Here is a 16713-nt window from a genome sequence, read left to right on the forward strand (position 1 = left end):
GGGGGTATAGCTCAGAGGTCATCTGCCCCATTGTGCAATGTTTGCCTGGTGTTTTTTGCTCTCTATGTGCAAGAAAGTAATAAACAAAGACACGCCTTGTAAAAGCATACTCATGGGACACATAGTTTTGTTAACATTTTTGGAAATTGAGTGGAAATACTTTTAGAACTTTGATGGTGTTAGAAAACATCCTAATGATAATACTGATAGTGTTATTATAAGATATCAAGTTTAAATGCAAATGAAAGATGTGGAACTTCTTGTTTAAAAGACTGAGTATTGCTGGGCACAGTGGTGCACACTTGTAATCCCAGCATTCAGGAGGTTGAGACTGGAGGATTGTGGTTGGTGGACATCCTCAGCTACCTAATGAGGTCCTTCACAACTCAGTGAGACCCTGTTTCAAAAATAAAAAAGACTAGCGGGGTGTGGTGGTGTGCACTTGTAATCCCTGCCCTTTTGAGGCTGAGAAAGGAGGATCGCACAGGTTCGAGGCCAGCCTCAGCTACTTAGTGAGGCTCTCAGCAACTTAGTGAGACCCTGTTTCCAAATAAAATGTAAAAATAGGTCTGGGCATATAGCCCAGAGATAGAAAGCCTCTGGGTTCCACCCCGAACCACCATAAATAAATAAATAAATAAATAAATAAATAAATAAATAAATAGGACTAAAACAATAGGGCCAGAGGTATAGCTCGGAAGTTCAATGCCCCTGGGTTCCATCCTTGGTACCGTAAAAAAAAAAAAAAAAGACTGAATATTCTTAAAAGTTTATTGTATGTATGAAAGTATATCTTCTCATATACTTGTGCATGTTGTATGTTGATAGAGTCCTAAGTATTTATTTTGGAACTTGAGCTGTTGAAATAAAGTATATCCTGTGGACAGTGAAAATATGACAGGATAATAGATTTACCCCCACCACCACCGCCCCAAATTCTGCCTAATTAGCAAAGGGATGTTTTTTTTCCCTCTTTTTGAATGCTTTTATTGGTGGCAATGGGATTTTTAAGGATATCTCCTAAGTTAAATATTTACATAATATCCTTTTTGGAATAAGGTTTCACAAAATATTTTTTTTTAGATCATGATTTTGTTTTTCTCCTTTGGCGTGCGTCATCCAAAAATGACCTTCACAGGTTCCTTCATGTCTTGGTACTGTTGTAGTATTGAAATTTTCTTTATAAACTTTGAAATTTCCAAGATATATGGTAGGGATCATTTTTGCTCTTTGGATTACGATTTCTCTTACTTTGATAACAACCTTATGAATGATAATAAGTGGAATTCTTCAAATACATTATATCAAAATGTAACCCTTAAGCCATTGCTAATGGAAGCATTCTTAAGAGACTTTTCATCCCCAAACCCCAAGTGCTATTGGTGCAGTCTCCTTGAGAGCCAGCCCCATAGGCTGAGCAGGGGAAAGTAGGTGAGGGTGGGGAGGAGCTGGCAGCTCGGGTGCAGGGTGTTGACCCAGGTCTCACTGGCTGAGGTTGGAGAAGCAGTGACAGAGGAGACAGGTGATGGAAGCACTCAGTGTTCCCAGAGGCAGCTGGTTGCGTGCTTTATGACAGTGACAGGGCACTTTCCCATGTAGGCAGGGACTCCCCAGATATCAGCGTGGTCCTGCCCACGCCTACTTCCTCAGCACGCATTATTCCATTGTCTGAATTGGCGTGTGTGCTTTTAAATTTTTTATTTACTTTTTAATATTAAGAGTAAAGACATCCTGTTTTCACTTGAACGTCTTGAAATATGAAATTGTGCGTGTTTACCGGCACAAACCTTGAGAGTTCAATTCAGGTCAAAACTCTTTGCCACTTGGACTTTATCCCCCAAATGTTTTCCCCGGGAACCTGCAATGTTCTGTTACCTTGTGGGCCGAGTACCTGAATGGGCCCTGACTCAGCAGTGCATGGTGGACACTGGGAGCAATCTTAGCATGTCCACTAGTCTGCTCTGTTGTCTTTTCAGTTCCCCAAACAATAGATAGCTTGATTTTCAATTTGATTTAGAAAGCAGTGCAATAATGTATACTGGACTCTGGCCAGACAATTTAAAGTGTTTGTCTCAATGGAGAGATCTGATTATGTAGTAGTGTATCTCATAATAACGAATGATACATAAAAGAAATAAAATTAATGGTACATAGATTGTTTTTACCTCTAATTGAAACTTTTATTTTCATTTTTCTTTTTGAAAAGATCCTTGTTACAGCCATACTGGCACTAGTTATAGGTGCCATTTACTTTGGGCTAGAAAATAATCCTGCTGGAATCCAGAACAGGTAAGTCAATTTGGATTTTGATTTTGAGAAACTGATGTTACTTTGTATAAGCTTATAGATATCTCTGTTTTATTGTGGAGAGGATTAATGAGTGAGTTGAAAACTGAATGGAAGAGTTATTTTTCTCTTTTATGTCTATTGATAAACCACATAAAACATAAAACTTAACTTTTTAACCATTTTAAGCATATAGTTCAGTAGCATTAAGTACATTCACATTGTTGCCACCTCTGTCTTCTCAAATTGAACTGCCCTGCCCATTCAACAACAACTCCTCACACTCACTCCCAGTGCCCAGCTAGCACCTTCTTACTTTATGTCTCTGACCTCCATGAACCTCATATACACGGAGTCACTTAATTATTTGTCTTTTGGTGACTGACTTACTTTAACTCTTAGCGTAATGGCTTCATGGTGAATCCATTTTGTAGCATATGTTAGAATTTCCTTCTCTTTTAACTAGTTACAGTGATGATGTGTCCTTAAAAATATTGTTCCATCATAAGACTTACTTATTCATTTACTTATTTACTTACTTTGGGGATGGGAGTCTTACTATATTGCCCACTCTGGCCTTGAATTTTGGAGTTCAAGTGATCCTCCTGCCATAGTCTTCCAAATTGCTGAGTCTACTTATATGTGCTACTGCACCCAGCTTTACAGTGAGATTTCTTAATGGCTGTGTCATGTTCTAAACATAGATTCTAGCTGGGCGTGGTGGCGCACGCTTGTAATCCCTGCGCTTGGGAGGCTGAGACAGGAGGATCGCACAGGTTAGAAGCCAGCCTCAGCCACTTAGTGAGTCTCTCAGCAACTTAGTGAGACCCTGTTTCTAAACAAAATATAAAAATAGGTCTGGGAGTATAGCCCAGAGTTTGAAAGCCCTGTGTTCCACCCCCAGTACCACAAAATAAATAAATAAATAAATAAGCCAATAAACATACGTTGTCAGTTTCTCACAGATCTCAGGGCTCTTTTTGTAATTTAGGTATTGAGAACTGTGCTTCATTAGACATCGGGCTCTGTATTTGGCACCCCATAATCTCAGTTAACCTTCAAAATCCAGACGTGGTAAATGGAATTATTCCCATTTTACTCCAGAAGCTTATGTTGAATCTGTTTTGATGTGTGAAAAAAGTTGGTTAGTTTTAAAAAAAAGAATGAGCATAAAAATAGATTTCACTCAAACGAAATAATTTTTTCCATGTGGAATCAAATAGTCTCACTCTACAGTGAAACTATTATAACAGCTGTTTTTAGAGTTATTGTTTATCTTTTCATCTTCCCTGAGGGTTGAGCTCTCTGAATTGTTTCCAACCTTGAAAAGAATTAGAAGCATTAAATTTATCAAGGATAAAAATTATTTAGTATAAAATAATTATTAGAAGTAATTACTAAAAGTAACTACTAAAAGTATTGCTTTTGATTTACAAGTAGTTTTACTCTCTACTTTTTCAGAATCATAAACATTACCATTAGATGTAAAACAACAAATTGAACCGAATCTTTTCTAAGTTCCATGTTTATCAAATTTGCGTTTTATTTTATTTTAGGTTTATTTCTATACAGAAAGTTATATAACTGTTTATCTACTAGGCTTTGATATTTTAAATTCATTTTAACTACTGTATTAACATTTACATTTAAAATAGTTTGTAACCTTTATTCTGTAGGTATTAAAAATACTAAGTGTCTATGTATTCTTATTTTTATTTTAAGGCAAATGGGTTTGTTCCCTTGGGTTTATAGTTTTAAACGCTGTCCTCTTATTTTGATGTCATTTAAGTGATATACCAAATCATAAATGGGTGCATTTTGTCAAATGCTTTTTTAGCTTCTATTAAAATGATCATGTATTTTTGTCTTTGTTTCTGTTTATGTGATGAGTTACATGTATCTTTTTTTTAATATTTTTAATTTTTTTTGTGTGTGTGGTACTGGGAAATGGAACCCAGGGGCTTTCTACCTCCGGGCTATAATCCCAGACCTATTTTATATTTTTTATTTGGAAACAGGGTCTCTTAAACCAGCTGAGGCTGGCTTCAAACCTGCATGATCCTCCTGTCTCAGCCTCCCAAGCACGGGGACTACAAGCGTGTGCCACCACGCCCGGCTACATGTATCATGTTTTATATGTCGAACCAGCCTCGCATCCCTGCGATGAACCCTGCTTGGTCATGGTGTATGATTTTCTTGATGTGACTTTGAATGTGTGTTGCTAGTATTTTGTTAGCAGTTTTGCATCTAAATTCTTCAGTGATATAGGCCTGTAGTTTTCTTTCCTTGAACTGTCTTTGGTTTTGGCATTAATGTGATGTTGGCGTCATAGAATGTATTTGGGAGAGTCCTGTTTCTTTCTATTTCACAGAATAATTTGAGGAGTATCAGGATTAGCGCTTATATAAAGGTTTCATAAAATTCACTTTGGAAACCATTTGGTCCTGGGATTTTCTTTGAGGGTAGGCTCTTTATTGCTGTTTTAATGTTTTTTATTGCTATTGGTTATTTTAAGTTTTCTATATCTTCTTGACTTAGTTTAGGAAGGTTGTATTTATCTAGAAATTTGTCATTTTCTCCCAGATTTTCCATTTTATTGTAGTATAGTTTTTCAAGGTAGTTTCTGATAATACTCCAAATTTCCACACTGTCAGTGGTAATAACTTATTTTTCATCTCTTATTTTTGTAATCTGGATTGGTTGATTTTCTGTATTTTTAAAAATTCTCTACTTTATTGATTTCTTCTTTGAATTTAATAATTTCTTGTCTTCTACTAGATTTGAGGTTAGATTGTTTCTGTTTTTCAAGGGCTTTGAGATGTGCCATTACGTTATTTATTTGGTGATTTTCTGTTCTTCTTATATGAGCATTCAGTGCTATGGATTTTCCTCTTAATGCTGCCTTCAAAATGTCCCAGAGGTTTTGATATGTTGTATCTCTATTTTCATTTGTTTCTAGAAATTTCTTTATTTCACCCCTTACTCTTCTATGACCCATTCTTCATTCAGCAGTGTGGTGTTCATTCTCCACATGTTTATGTGGTTACTCTGGGTCTTCTTATAGTTGATTTCTAGTTCTATTTCATGAAAAGATACAGGGGCATATGTCACATATTTTAAATTTGCTAGCGCTCATTTTGTGGCCCAGGATGTGATCTGTTTTGGAGAAGGTTGCATGAATAGCTGAGAAAAACATGAAATCTGCTATGGTTGGATAGAATATTTGTTTTATGGTGTTCTTAAATCTGAGGCATCTTTATTGACCTTTGTCTGTGAGAGGGGTGTCAAAGTTTCCCAGTATTATTGTATTGGGATCTATGTGTGACTTAATATCACAAATAATTTATTTTATGATAGTGGCTGCATCTTTGTTTGGGGCAAAAATGTTGACTATCATTATTTTTTCTTGCTGGGTTGTTTCTCTTACCAGTAAAAAATGACCTGCTTTGTCTTTTCTAATAAGCTTGGGTTTGAAGTCTAACTTGTCTGATATCATAGTTGCTACTCCTGCTTATCTTCGAATTCCATTGGATTGGATTAACCTTGTTCCAGACCTTTACCTTAAGTTTGTTACTATCTTTACTTGTAAGGTGTGTTTCTTGCAGGCAGCAGATATAGATGGATTCTGGTTTTTAATCCATTTTGCCACTTTATGTCTTTTTATTGGGAAGTTGAGGCCTTTTATGTTCAGTATGATTATTGAGAACATACTTCAACATCATAAAGGCAATGTACAATAGACTCACAGCCAACATCATCTTAAATGGGGAAAAACTATGAGAATTCCCCTTAAAAAGAGGAACAAGATAAGGATGTCCTTTATCACCATTTTTTTTCAATATAGTACTTAGACTCTAGCTGATAAGGTAAGAAAAGGAAATCAAAGGAGTACAAATAGGAGAAGAAGAACTAAAACTTTATGATTTACAGATACTATACTTAAAAGACCCAACAAAATCAAACAAAAGGCATATAGAACTGATCTACCGGTTCAGCACAGTGTCTGGATGGGAAATCAATCTTAAAAAATTAGAAGCTTTCCTGTATGCCAACCATAAGTCCACTGAAAAAGAAATCCAGAAAATATTTCCACTCAGGATATCCCACAAAATAAAATAATTTTAAAAACCTAATCAAGGAGGTAAAAGACCTCTACCAAGAAAACTATAAAACACTGAGAAAAGAAATTAAAGACCTTAGGAAATGGAAAGATCTTCCATGTTCTTGGATAGAAAATGCATATCATCAAAGTGACTATTCTTCCACATCATCTTTTTTCTTAGTTTCAATTAACATCCTTCATGTCAATTAAACTTTTTTTATGTAAAGGGAAGTCCATCCCTGTTTCAAGGGTGCTAGCTACCCTAATAAAATCCATATATATATTAAAGTATGGGTTAGCTGACCATTTTTTTAAAAACATAATTATTTTAATATAACTTCATTGGTGCATTGTAATTGCACATCATAATGGGGTTGAGAGTGATAGAAACATACACGCACACACACAATACTTGTGTAAATATTTATTTTCAAACAGGTGCAGGCAAATAAGCTTCATGCTGAATGATTTCAATTCTAGTGCTTGAGAGGCTGAGACAGGAGGATAGCGAGTTTGAGGCCAGCTTCAGCAATTTGGGGAGATTGTGTTTTAAAATAAAAATTAATAATGGCTTGAGAGTATAATTCAGAAGCAGAATGCCCCTGGGTTCAATCCCCAGTACCATAAAAAAAACATCACTTTGATTTCTTTTTTGAACCCTTTGCAAACTCCATAGGAAAGTGTTTGTCCTAAGTCAGGGCTAATTGTCAGGGCTTTTGCTGATGTCTGCAAGGGGATGTCTGTGCTATTGATCTGAATTAGGATTTCTTCCTTCCAGATCCTGTGTTTATCCTTCAATATCTAACTTTCTTCTTTACTCTAAAACCAAACTTCCTAATGAACGTTTTAACACTTTTGAGCTTTATTTATCTTGTTCTTTTTCTTTTTATATATTAGCAGTGACACTTGGCATTTTTGCTAATGGAATTGAAAGGGATAGTATTTTCATAAACTAAGTATTAGTGCTAGTTACCATAACAGAATACCATAGACTTGGCAGCATAAACAACAGAAATTTATCCTCCACCTCCCCAATCTAGATTCTGGAAGTGAAGGTCAGGGTTCTATCCCACAGAGCAAGGCTCCTGTGAGGCCCCTTTCTGGCTTGCAGATGGCTGGCTGCCTTCACTCTGGGCCTGCTCATGGCAGAGCTGACTCTTGCTGTTTCTTTTCTTCTAAGGGCACAAATCCTATGTTGGGAGCTCCACTCATGTCATTTAAACAAAAGGCCCATCTTGCTGGGTATGGTGGCACATGCTTGTAATCCCAGAATTTGGGAGGCTGAGACAGGAAGATCACAGTTCGTGGCCAGCCTCAACTAGGGTGAGGCCCTTTGCAGATCAGTGAGACCCTGTTTCAAAATAAAGAATAAAAAAATTGGGTTGGGGTGTCACTTGAAGGTAGAATATTCCTGGGTTCCATCCCTAGTATCCAAAGAAAAAAAGGCCCATCTATATGTACCACCCCACTGGGATTTTGGGCTTCAATATATGGATTTAATAGGAACCCAATTCAGTGATCAACCTAAGAATGTGAATTTTGGAATGTTCTAAAATGTGGAGTTGCAGAAGTACCACAGTGTAGACAGACACAGAAATGGGGCAGACCTGATGGGATCATGCTTCCCTTTCTGTTTTAACAGAATATTTTTATTTATTTATTTATTTATTTATTTATTTTGTGGGCCTGGGGATGGAACCCAGGGACATTGTCCTCCGAGACACATCCCCACCCTAATTTTATTCTTTATTTTTGAAACAGGGTCTCACTAAGTTGCAGAGGGCCTCCCTAAGTAGCTGAGTCTGTCTGCGAACCGCGATCCTTCAATTTCAGCCTTCTGAATGCTGGGAGTACAAGCGTGCACCATCATGCCCAACTTCTTTCTTTTAATCTGTTCAGTATTATATCATTTGTGGAAGTGGTTGTGTGGTAGAATCCCGATATGAGAGTGTTGATTGACTGTGTTTGTGTCTCCTTTTGCCCGGCAGAGCAGGGGTTCTCTTTTTCCTGACCACCAACCAGTGTTTCAGCAGTGTGTCCGCTGTGGAACTCTTTGTAGTGGAGAAGAAGCTCTTTATGTAAGTAGGCCTTTCTTCTGGGAAGGGCCATTTGGGGCTATTAGTCAAATTGGTCACATCTGGAGCCAAAGGATTACCTATGTTACTTGAGATTACCAGAATTTTTCTATTCTTTTACATATTTAATAACTGAAAAATATAAATCGCATATGTTTATAGCATACAACACGAGCTTTTAAATTATGTGTTGGAGTTGCCAATATTAATTGAGAAAAAGCAGTCACTGGTGGTATGGACAATCAAGAGCATGTGGGGCCTGGTATCAAGGGAAAGGGACTTTCAAGGGTAAGATATGGCTGGCAAATCCTAGTGCTGCAGAGAAGGCAAGCAATAATGAAAAGAATCTTTTGTTTTTAAATAACAAGCCATGATGACCCTCGCAAAAAATATTTGAGGAACTTGGTAGACACGAAGTGGTGGGTTAAGAATGAATTGGAGGTGGGAGGTAAGTTGACCAAGACTGACCAAGTGCAGCCCTCGGGGGCCGGAGGGCAGGCTCAGTGAAGAGCGGGATTTTTGTCCCTTGTGTTTTTCAAAGCTGGAAGGATTTTCCTCGAGTTCCATGCCGAGGGAAAGGATCATCAGAGAGGGGAGGGATAGAGATATCAGTGGGAGAGTTTGGAATTAGGGGAGAGAAGTGTGAGGAAGAGGAAAGATGAGGGTTTGGTAGCTGACAGAGCTGTACATTGGAAACGTGATCATTGAAGAAGTCGTTTTCATTTTTAACGTGAGGGCAACAGAAGTAAAAGGAGTTTAGGGATCTGAAGCTGCACTGGAGCTTTGGAGAATAACAGCATGGCCTTCTTCACTCTCGGAAGTGGGGAGAAGGCTCCACTTCAGCTGGTGTTAGCCCCTGAAGCGCTGCACAGAGAAAGCCAGTATCAGAGGAGAAGCAGAGTCTCTGAGGAGGGTGAGCAGCTGCAGCCTGTGCACCTGGAGGAGGTTTTCTGTGCCCAGAGCAGGTGGTAGAGAGGGGAATGCTGTAAGGAGAGAGGGTCATAGCAGTGGCATCGTGACCTGGGCACACATCCCAGGGAGGCTGCACTGAGATGGCAAAGGGTATGGGGTGAGCTTGGAGCGGGAAGCAGCTGTGGTCTTAGTCCCTGGTGGGAGCAGAGTCTGTAGAGTAGGCCTCACATCTTTGTGTCTTGTGCCTTCTTAACTAATCTGCCATGTTTGGCATGTGTTTTTGTTCTGTAGACATGAGTATATCAGTGGATACTACCGAGTGTCATCTTACTTCTTTGGAAAACTGTTTTCTGATTTACTACCCATGAGGCTTTTGCCAAGCGTCATATTTACATGTATACTATACTTCATGATAGGTAAGTAACATGATAGAGCTGATAGAGCATGTATCTTTAAAAGACAATTTCTTAATCTTTCTATTTTTCACCATCTTTCTCTGTAAACATATGGGAGATATAAGGCAGAGGTAATCAGTTCTCTCTCTCTCTCTCTCTTTCTCTTCCTCCCTCCCTCCTTCCCTCATTCATTCTCTAATTAGAGGAAGATGGTAATGTTGGGTTTAGTGATTTAATAAAACTATATGGTGGACGTGGACAGGTTTATTTGTGTTTTACTCTCAGGCTTCATCCCAAGCGCTTTTCATCAGTTTCCAAATTTACTCAAATATACATTCCAGAAATAATCTATTTTAGACCAACCTCTGTAGGATAAAAGCAGTATTTGAATGCAAACATTCCATTTTGTAAGTAAGAGATGTGATTCTATAAAGAATTAGGCATGGATTCTAGACCCCAGACTCCTGACAGGTGTTCTTAGGGCTGTTTCAAAATCTTGAGGCTATATAACCCAGAGCATTAGCTCTCTACAGTTAATAAAGTAGTTTATGAGCCAGGTGTGGTGGTGCACACCTGTAATCTCAGTACTTGGGAGGCTGAGACAGAAGGATCACAGGTTTGCAGCCCTCTGAGCAACTTATTGAGGCCCTTCACAATTTAGTGAGACCCTGTTTCAGAATAAAAAATAAAAAGGGCTGGGGTATAGCTCAGAGGTAGAATGCCCATGGGTTCAATCCTTAGTACCACAAAAAATGGATAAATAAATAGTTTGTGAAAGTTCACTTAGCCCCATTCCAAATCATAGAGCACTAAGACCACTGTAAGGTCCTCTACTGCTGCCCTCAGTTTCTCCACTAATGCAGTTACAGCAAACAATGAGTAATATGGAGAGGTTGGGTAGGTGAATGCGCTATTGATGAGTTTCCTGTGGGAGAGAAAGACAGTGGAATTTTATTTAATTAATTAATTTATTTACCTTTTTGTGGTACTGGAAATGGAACCCAGGGGAATTCTACCTCTCGGCTAAACCCCCAGTCCTATTTTTGAGTCTGTCCAAGAACCACGATCCTCCTATCTCTGCCCCCAAATACTGGGATCACAAGCGTGCGGCACCACGCCTGGCTAAGACAGTGGAATTTTGACAACTGTTACCTGTAGCTATCTCAGGAACTCAGAAATTGTTCATAAACACACAGAAAGGAACATAGGTGTTATATGGAAAAGTGCTTTTGTAGTAAGTGTCCAAAAAAAAGCTGTATGATAACTTTATGCAGTTTCATGGAGGGAAACACTGAAATAGGTGCTTCAGGGTGGTTGGATGGTGGTGACTTATTTTGATATTAGTTTCTCAAAATATTATAGAGTTAGTTGCGTAATCATCCTAAATACATGGTGACCTAGGCAGCTGGGCTGAGCCCTTCTTTTCTCTCTAAGGACTGAAGCCAGCAGTGGATGCTTTCTTCATCATGATGTTTACCCTGATGTTGGTGGCTTATACAGCCAGTTCTATGGGCTTGGCCATAGCAGCGGGTCAGAGCGTGGTGTCCATCGCGACACTTCTCATGACCATCGCTTTTGTATTTATGATGGTGAGTAGGAACTATGCTTTTCTTAGACTATATCTTTCCCCTTGTTTCCTCCTGCAATTTTACCTCTCCTGTGAAACCTGCTTGGAGGATTCTGTACATGGGATTTGAATGCTTCCATAGACTGAAATATAGTTTATATTAGAGATTGTGCTAGCTTTCCTCTTGGCCCTCATCCTCTTTTATTTTTGCAGTTCTAATGCAAAATAAACTTGCTTTTAAAAGACACTGCCTAGTGACATTCTATGAAACCTTGATAAATTGGAACTTCACAAACCAGAAAAATAAAGATTGGTCTGTTTCCTGATAAGCATGGCAGGTACCTGCCTACTTTTCATGCTGGCTTTAGAGCTATCTCGGCTGTTTGCCCATGGCAGAGGTGGTTGGTTGGATTCACTCCTGTCTAAGGTGAGGCCGAAGGTCCAGGAGACATGTGTAGTGTGTGGCATGAAAGTCTATCTTGAGCTGCTCTTGCATTTTGAAAACACTTTCCAAAGTCCACATTACAAGTTCATTTCCTTTCTGGGTTCCGTGAATCTCATGTAACAATATATTTGTGCTTATCTTTCATTTTTAATGGTTACTTAGTTCTAAGCCTAGATACGCCCAAATTTTGCACTCAGATAGACAAATTGACATCACATAAGCAGAAGTGCTTAGCTCAACAATGCACACTTTAATATTGCTTCCTGTTGCCCCAGAAGCAAGGATCTTTAAATGCTACATTATTAGCTCAGATTCTTCCCAAAATTCATTTCTAGATTTGGTAATTACCAATATATGTCACTGAGAAAGTGCTAAATAATATTTATATTTCCTATACTCTCAGTCAATAAATAAATAGAAATATTTGGTTTGATTTATTAGGTACTTAATCCATATTCTGAACCTCAAATTATTTCTGAAGTCATGGACATTAATAAAATTAAAATCCTTGTAAGTAACAGATCCTAACTGCTGCACAGATGTCGAGAGGGGTATATGATGCTCAGGATTGTTCTGTTACATGTTCCCGATTGCCAGGTTCACTAACAGGACATGTAATGTGGTATCATTAGAATAGTAAGAGTAGTCAGCCCTTTGTGTCCATGAGCTTCACATCTGAAGATTCTTCCAAAAGCAGAAAGGAAATATACAAAGAATAAAATTGCATCTGTGCCAAACGTATGCAGACTTTTTTCTTGTCATTAAAAATACAATATATCAGCAATCTACATAGCATTTATATCATATTAGGTATTACAAGCAGTCTGAATATGACTTTAAATATACAGGGTACATATAAAGTATCCAGCATATGCATGAGTTACATACAAATACTCTTCCATTTTAAAATAATGGACTTAAATATTTGTAGATTTTGCTATCTATGTATGTAGTCCTGGAACCAACGCCCCTCAGTTACAGGGATGGTCATTCTTCTTGATAGTCCCTTGTGTGTTGTTAAAGAAAAAGATGAGGACCCCAGTCTTGACAATGGAGGAGCTCCCAAATGCCTGTAATAAATGATTTAGATTATAAGTATATTGTGCTTCCTATAAAAATCATAAGCAGACTTAGCTACACAGAGGTATACACACACACACACACACACACACACACACACACACACACACACAGAAGGAGAATTAGTGTTTAGAGCAAGTGGAAGTGGGAGGAATTTCCAGAAAGTACTGGTCCTAGGAGAAATGTTTCGAAGGTTGTAGCGTTCTTAAGGTCTTGTGTAGAATTCCTCATGAAATCAGTTTTGACTCTGGTTTTTGCTTCCTGCAGCTTTTTTCAGGTCTCTTGGTAAATCTCAAAACCGTTGCCCCTTGGCTTTCGTGGCTTCAGTACCTCAGCATTCCTCGATATGGCTATACGGTGAGTTGTCCTCAGCTGTCAGTGTGAGCCAGCTTTCAAGCTGGGAACAAACAAATGCATCCTAACCATCTCCTCAGCCATGAGACCTGAACATCTCCCACCCAGGAATTTCCTTTTAGGAGCAATGGATGAGAATTTCCCATTAGCCTTGTTTGGTACAAGGTCTGGGAGTCATGTGAACTTTCCTCCATTGTTTGAGGAAGTTGAGAGTGGGGAGAAATCCCATAGTAAAGGTGAAAGATTAGCTAATTGATTAAAAACACCTTGTGTTTCAGTTCAATAAGGAAATAATGAGAGGATGGCATACTAGAATGCACAGTTTATTTGATAAGGACAATTAGAAAGAAGACAAAGACCATATAATACCAATAGCCATATTTATTCTACCCAGCTAATCAACTTCCCAATAAATGGTCTCTGTCTTAATATATTATAACTTGAGTTTCTAGCTCCCGTAATTACAACTGGTTTTGATAAAAACAAATAAGAAAAAAAAGATTGTTACCATAAATCAGGAATACTCATTGAGATCCAGTATATCATTTCAAATTCAGTATTTATGGGGATATAAAATTGTGGAGAGAAGCAGCAGCTCTGGAGTAAAATTGTCAGAGGTCTTCCCTCCTGGTCAAATACATTGCTCTTTGTCAAGTAATGCAACATCCTAATTGTAAGCCTCTTGATTACCATGGGCAATAGCTTAATTGATTTTTGCTGTAACAAAGATGGTGAATGTGTAAGTTTGTATGTTTTGTAAATAACAATAAATATTAAACTCTAGGGCATGATTGTGATAATCTTTTGGAAACTTATTGACATTTATAACTATTTACCTTGCCCTGATTCCCTCTTGTGTTACAGGCTTTGCAGTATAATGAATTTTTGGGACAAAACTTCTGTCCAGGACGCAATACAACAGATAACAGTACTTGTGATAACAGCTATGCAACGTAAGTTTGCATTCAGCATCACAGTGTGAGACTGCTTACTATTGTAGTGTGATGTAGACAGACTCCTAGACTGAGAGCTCATCGGAGTCAGTTCAGGGTCAACAATCCCTTCTGAGCTTGTTTTCTCAAGTACAAACTGAGTCACTGTGCACTGAGGCATGAGAAAATGATTTACAACTCCTGTGTTCTATTAAGTCAAAATTTAGTTCATGTGGTGATGTATTTCCAGTGTATTTATTACTGGTTTGTTTGGGGCCTTTGAAAAGTTCCTTTTCATAGTTCTCGAAAGCAAGTTTGAGTTATCATTTTTTCAGAACATCTGAGTTTGAAATGGGCTGCTCTAATAGTTTTGCAAGGGTTTACAGTCTCTGAACTGGATGGATTATGGGATACCTGTGAGCCTACTCTGTGGACAGTAATAAGGGATAACAAGGCAGAATAAAGGCAGTGAGAATTGCCCTGCTGGATTCTGGTCCTTCCCTCTGCTCACACCTTTGGGAAATAAGAAATCAGAGACTACAAAGATGTGGTGTGTGTATGTGTGTGTGCGTGCGTGCGTGTGTGTGTGTGTGTGTGTTTAAACCAGAATGCTCCCTATTTGAGGATGTATCCTCTAAAGAAAGAAGAAATACATGTCAGTTAAGAAGGAAATCTCATTTTTCATAATGTCATTAAAACAAAAATGCAGGTTTTAATAAAATTATAAGATCTTGTTTTAAAATTTTAGAACTATTTTCTATGATTTCTGTTAATGATTGAATTTTGGTGCATAAATTAATAAGAGAAAAGAAAATGTTGGTATCCTAAATCTCTCATAAATATTCAACAGTATAGAAATAATTGTTAGCAATAGGATAAATTTCTATTTTTAGTACTGACAAGGAAGACCTCTATGAAGAGGGGTTTCCTTTAGCCTGCCCATGCTCTTTGGTTTGGTATGAGTGTGGTGTCTTTGTAACACAAAGTTGCTGCCAGGCTGCTGGTAAGATGAAGTGGATGGGAAAAGTGGGACCAGAAGAGGAGAAGCCACACAGGCTTCGGGTCCCAGAAGGCTCAACCTTCAGGAGGAAGGAGGTAGCTCCTCCTATAGTAAAGAGAGACCATGACTGATTTTGGAATTGCTAAAATATAAGAAGTGCACAAGAATGGTAGCAAGCCATAACGGTGGCTGTGTCAGGGAGTTTTAGTACCAGCTGCTTTTGTAACCTGTGCAGGACCACTGTACCTGCTCTGTTCCAGCTATGACGTAAGGCTTGAGTCTGATTCCTGAGTCTGCTACTAACACCCTATAGCTGAGTGTCTGCGATGCTCATTACAGTGTTGGTGTGGGAGCCAACGGATCCTGATACCAGCTTGGAGCTTTTGCTCTCCTCAGTTTAAGAATTTGTAGCCTGTGTTGTTTTTTGGATGGTTGTCTTATGGGTGACCAGGACTTGAGGGAACTTTGATCAGCTTAACAAGGACCACAGGCGTCCTCAGTTAAAGCTGAGGGTTTCCCCATCAGAAGTAAGTGAAGGGTTACTTGATAATTGTGTGTAATAGCTATACCCCTTTCCATTGTTTTGGGGATTAACTATTAGGTGCAAGTTGCTTAGCATAGATAGTAACAAAAATGTAAGCATTTAATCACTGTTTGCTATTATACTGAAGGAATAATTATTAACAGTTTGGTTACTTGTCAGCCTTTTTAAAGAACAGTAAATAGATTGAGTAAATTTGAACAGATGTTAGGAATGAAGTTATATTGTTTTCTGTTGAATTTCAGATGTACTGGTGAAGAATACTTGACAAACCAAGGCATTGACCTCTCACCTTGGGGATTGTGGCAGAATCACGTGGCTTTGGCCTGTATGATGATTATCTTCCTCACAATTGCCTACCTAAAATTGCTGTTTCTGAAAAAGCATTCATAGTTCCTCTTTAATTTACCACTAAGTATTTTCACATTAAAAAGGAATACTTTTAAGTATCCCACTGAGTTTTTAATTGTGTTGTTCTATTTAGTTACTTGATACTGTCATTCAGCAACAATTATTTTAATGGAAATATTCACAGAAACCATAAAAAGCTAAATTATACATAAAAAACTGAAGCCCCAAACTAGTAATATCACATATTGTATATTGTTTTATCTCATCAATGGTAAAATAATTTATCTCTTGGGGAATAAATCCAGTCTAAATTATTGTTCCTCCTATCTCTGTATCAGTTTAACTTGTTTTTGAAATCATTGAAGTTTAGTGGTTCTCCAGTTTTGTTATTGTTGTTGTTGTTCTATTTTTATTCTCTCAGTGCTGGTAAATGGACCCAAGGCTTTGTGGATGCTGGGCAAGCACTCTACCTCTGCACCACATCCCCAGCCTGTGCTCTAGTTTTAATACCCTAGGAATCTGTGACCTGCAGTTATTTAATAAATGACAAATATTTTAACGTTGTGTTAGAAGTATGAAATCTAAAATATATTGGAGAAATCTGTATAATTTCTAGGGTGAAAAACCCTAGGTAGATACAAGCTTAGGAAGGTTGGTAGAACTTACGGATACT

General features: G+C 38.1%; 1 protein-coding gene across 1 annotated transcript in view; it reads left to right on the forward strand.

The window, feature by feature from the left end:
* Positions 1-16082, forward strand: part of LOC308263905 (broad substrate specificity ATP-binding cassette transporter ABCG2-like) — a gene marked incomplete at both ends in the record, with an annotated part of 42732 nt that extends 26650 nt beyond the window's left edge. The window contains 7 exons of the mRNA XM_080697046.1: positions 2207-2289; positions 8377-8466; positions 9667-9791; positions 11205-11359; positions 13130-13219; positions 14081-14169; positions 15935-16082. Coding sequence (XP_080553172.1) covers positions 2207-2289; positions 8377-8466; positions 9667-9791; positions 11205-11359; positions 13130-13219; positions 14081-14169; positions 15935-16082 — 780 coding nt within the window. The remainder of the gene's footprint in view (positions 1-2206; positions 2290-8376; positions 8467-9666; positions 9792-11204; positions 11360-13129; positions 13220-14080; positions 14170-15934) is intronic.
* Positions 16083-16713: the final 631 nt, after the last annotated feature.

This window comes from Muscardinus avellanarius (genome assembly GCF_963383645.1).
Source record: "Muscardinus avellanarius genome assembly, chromosome: 6".
NCBI classification, from domain to species: domain Eukaryota; kingdom Metazoa; phylum Chordata; class Mammalia; order Rodentia; family Gliridae; genus Muscardinus; species Muscardinus avellanarius.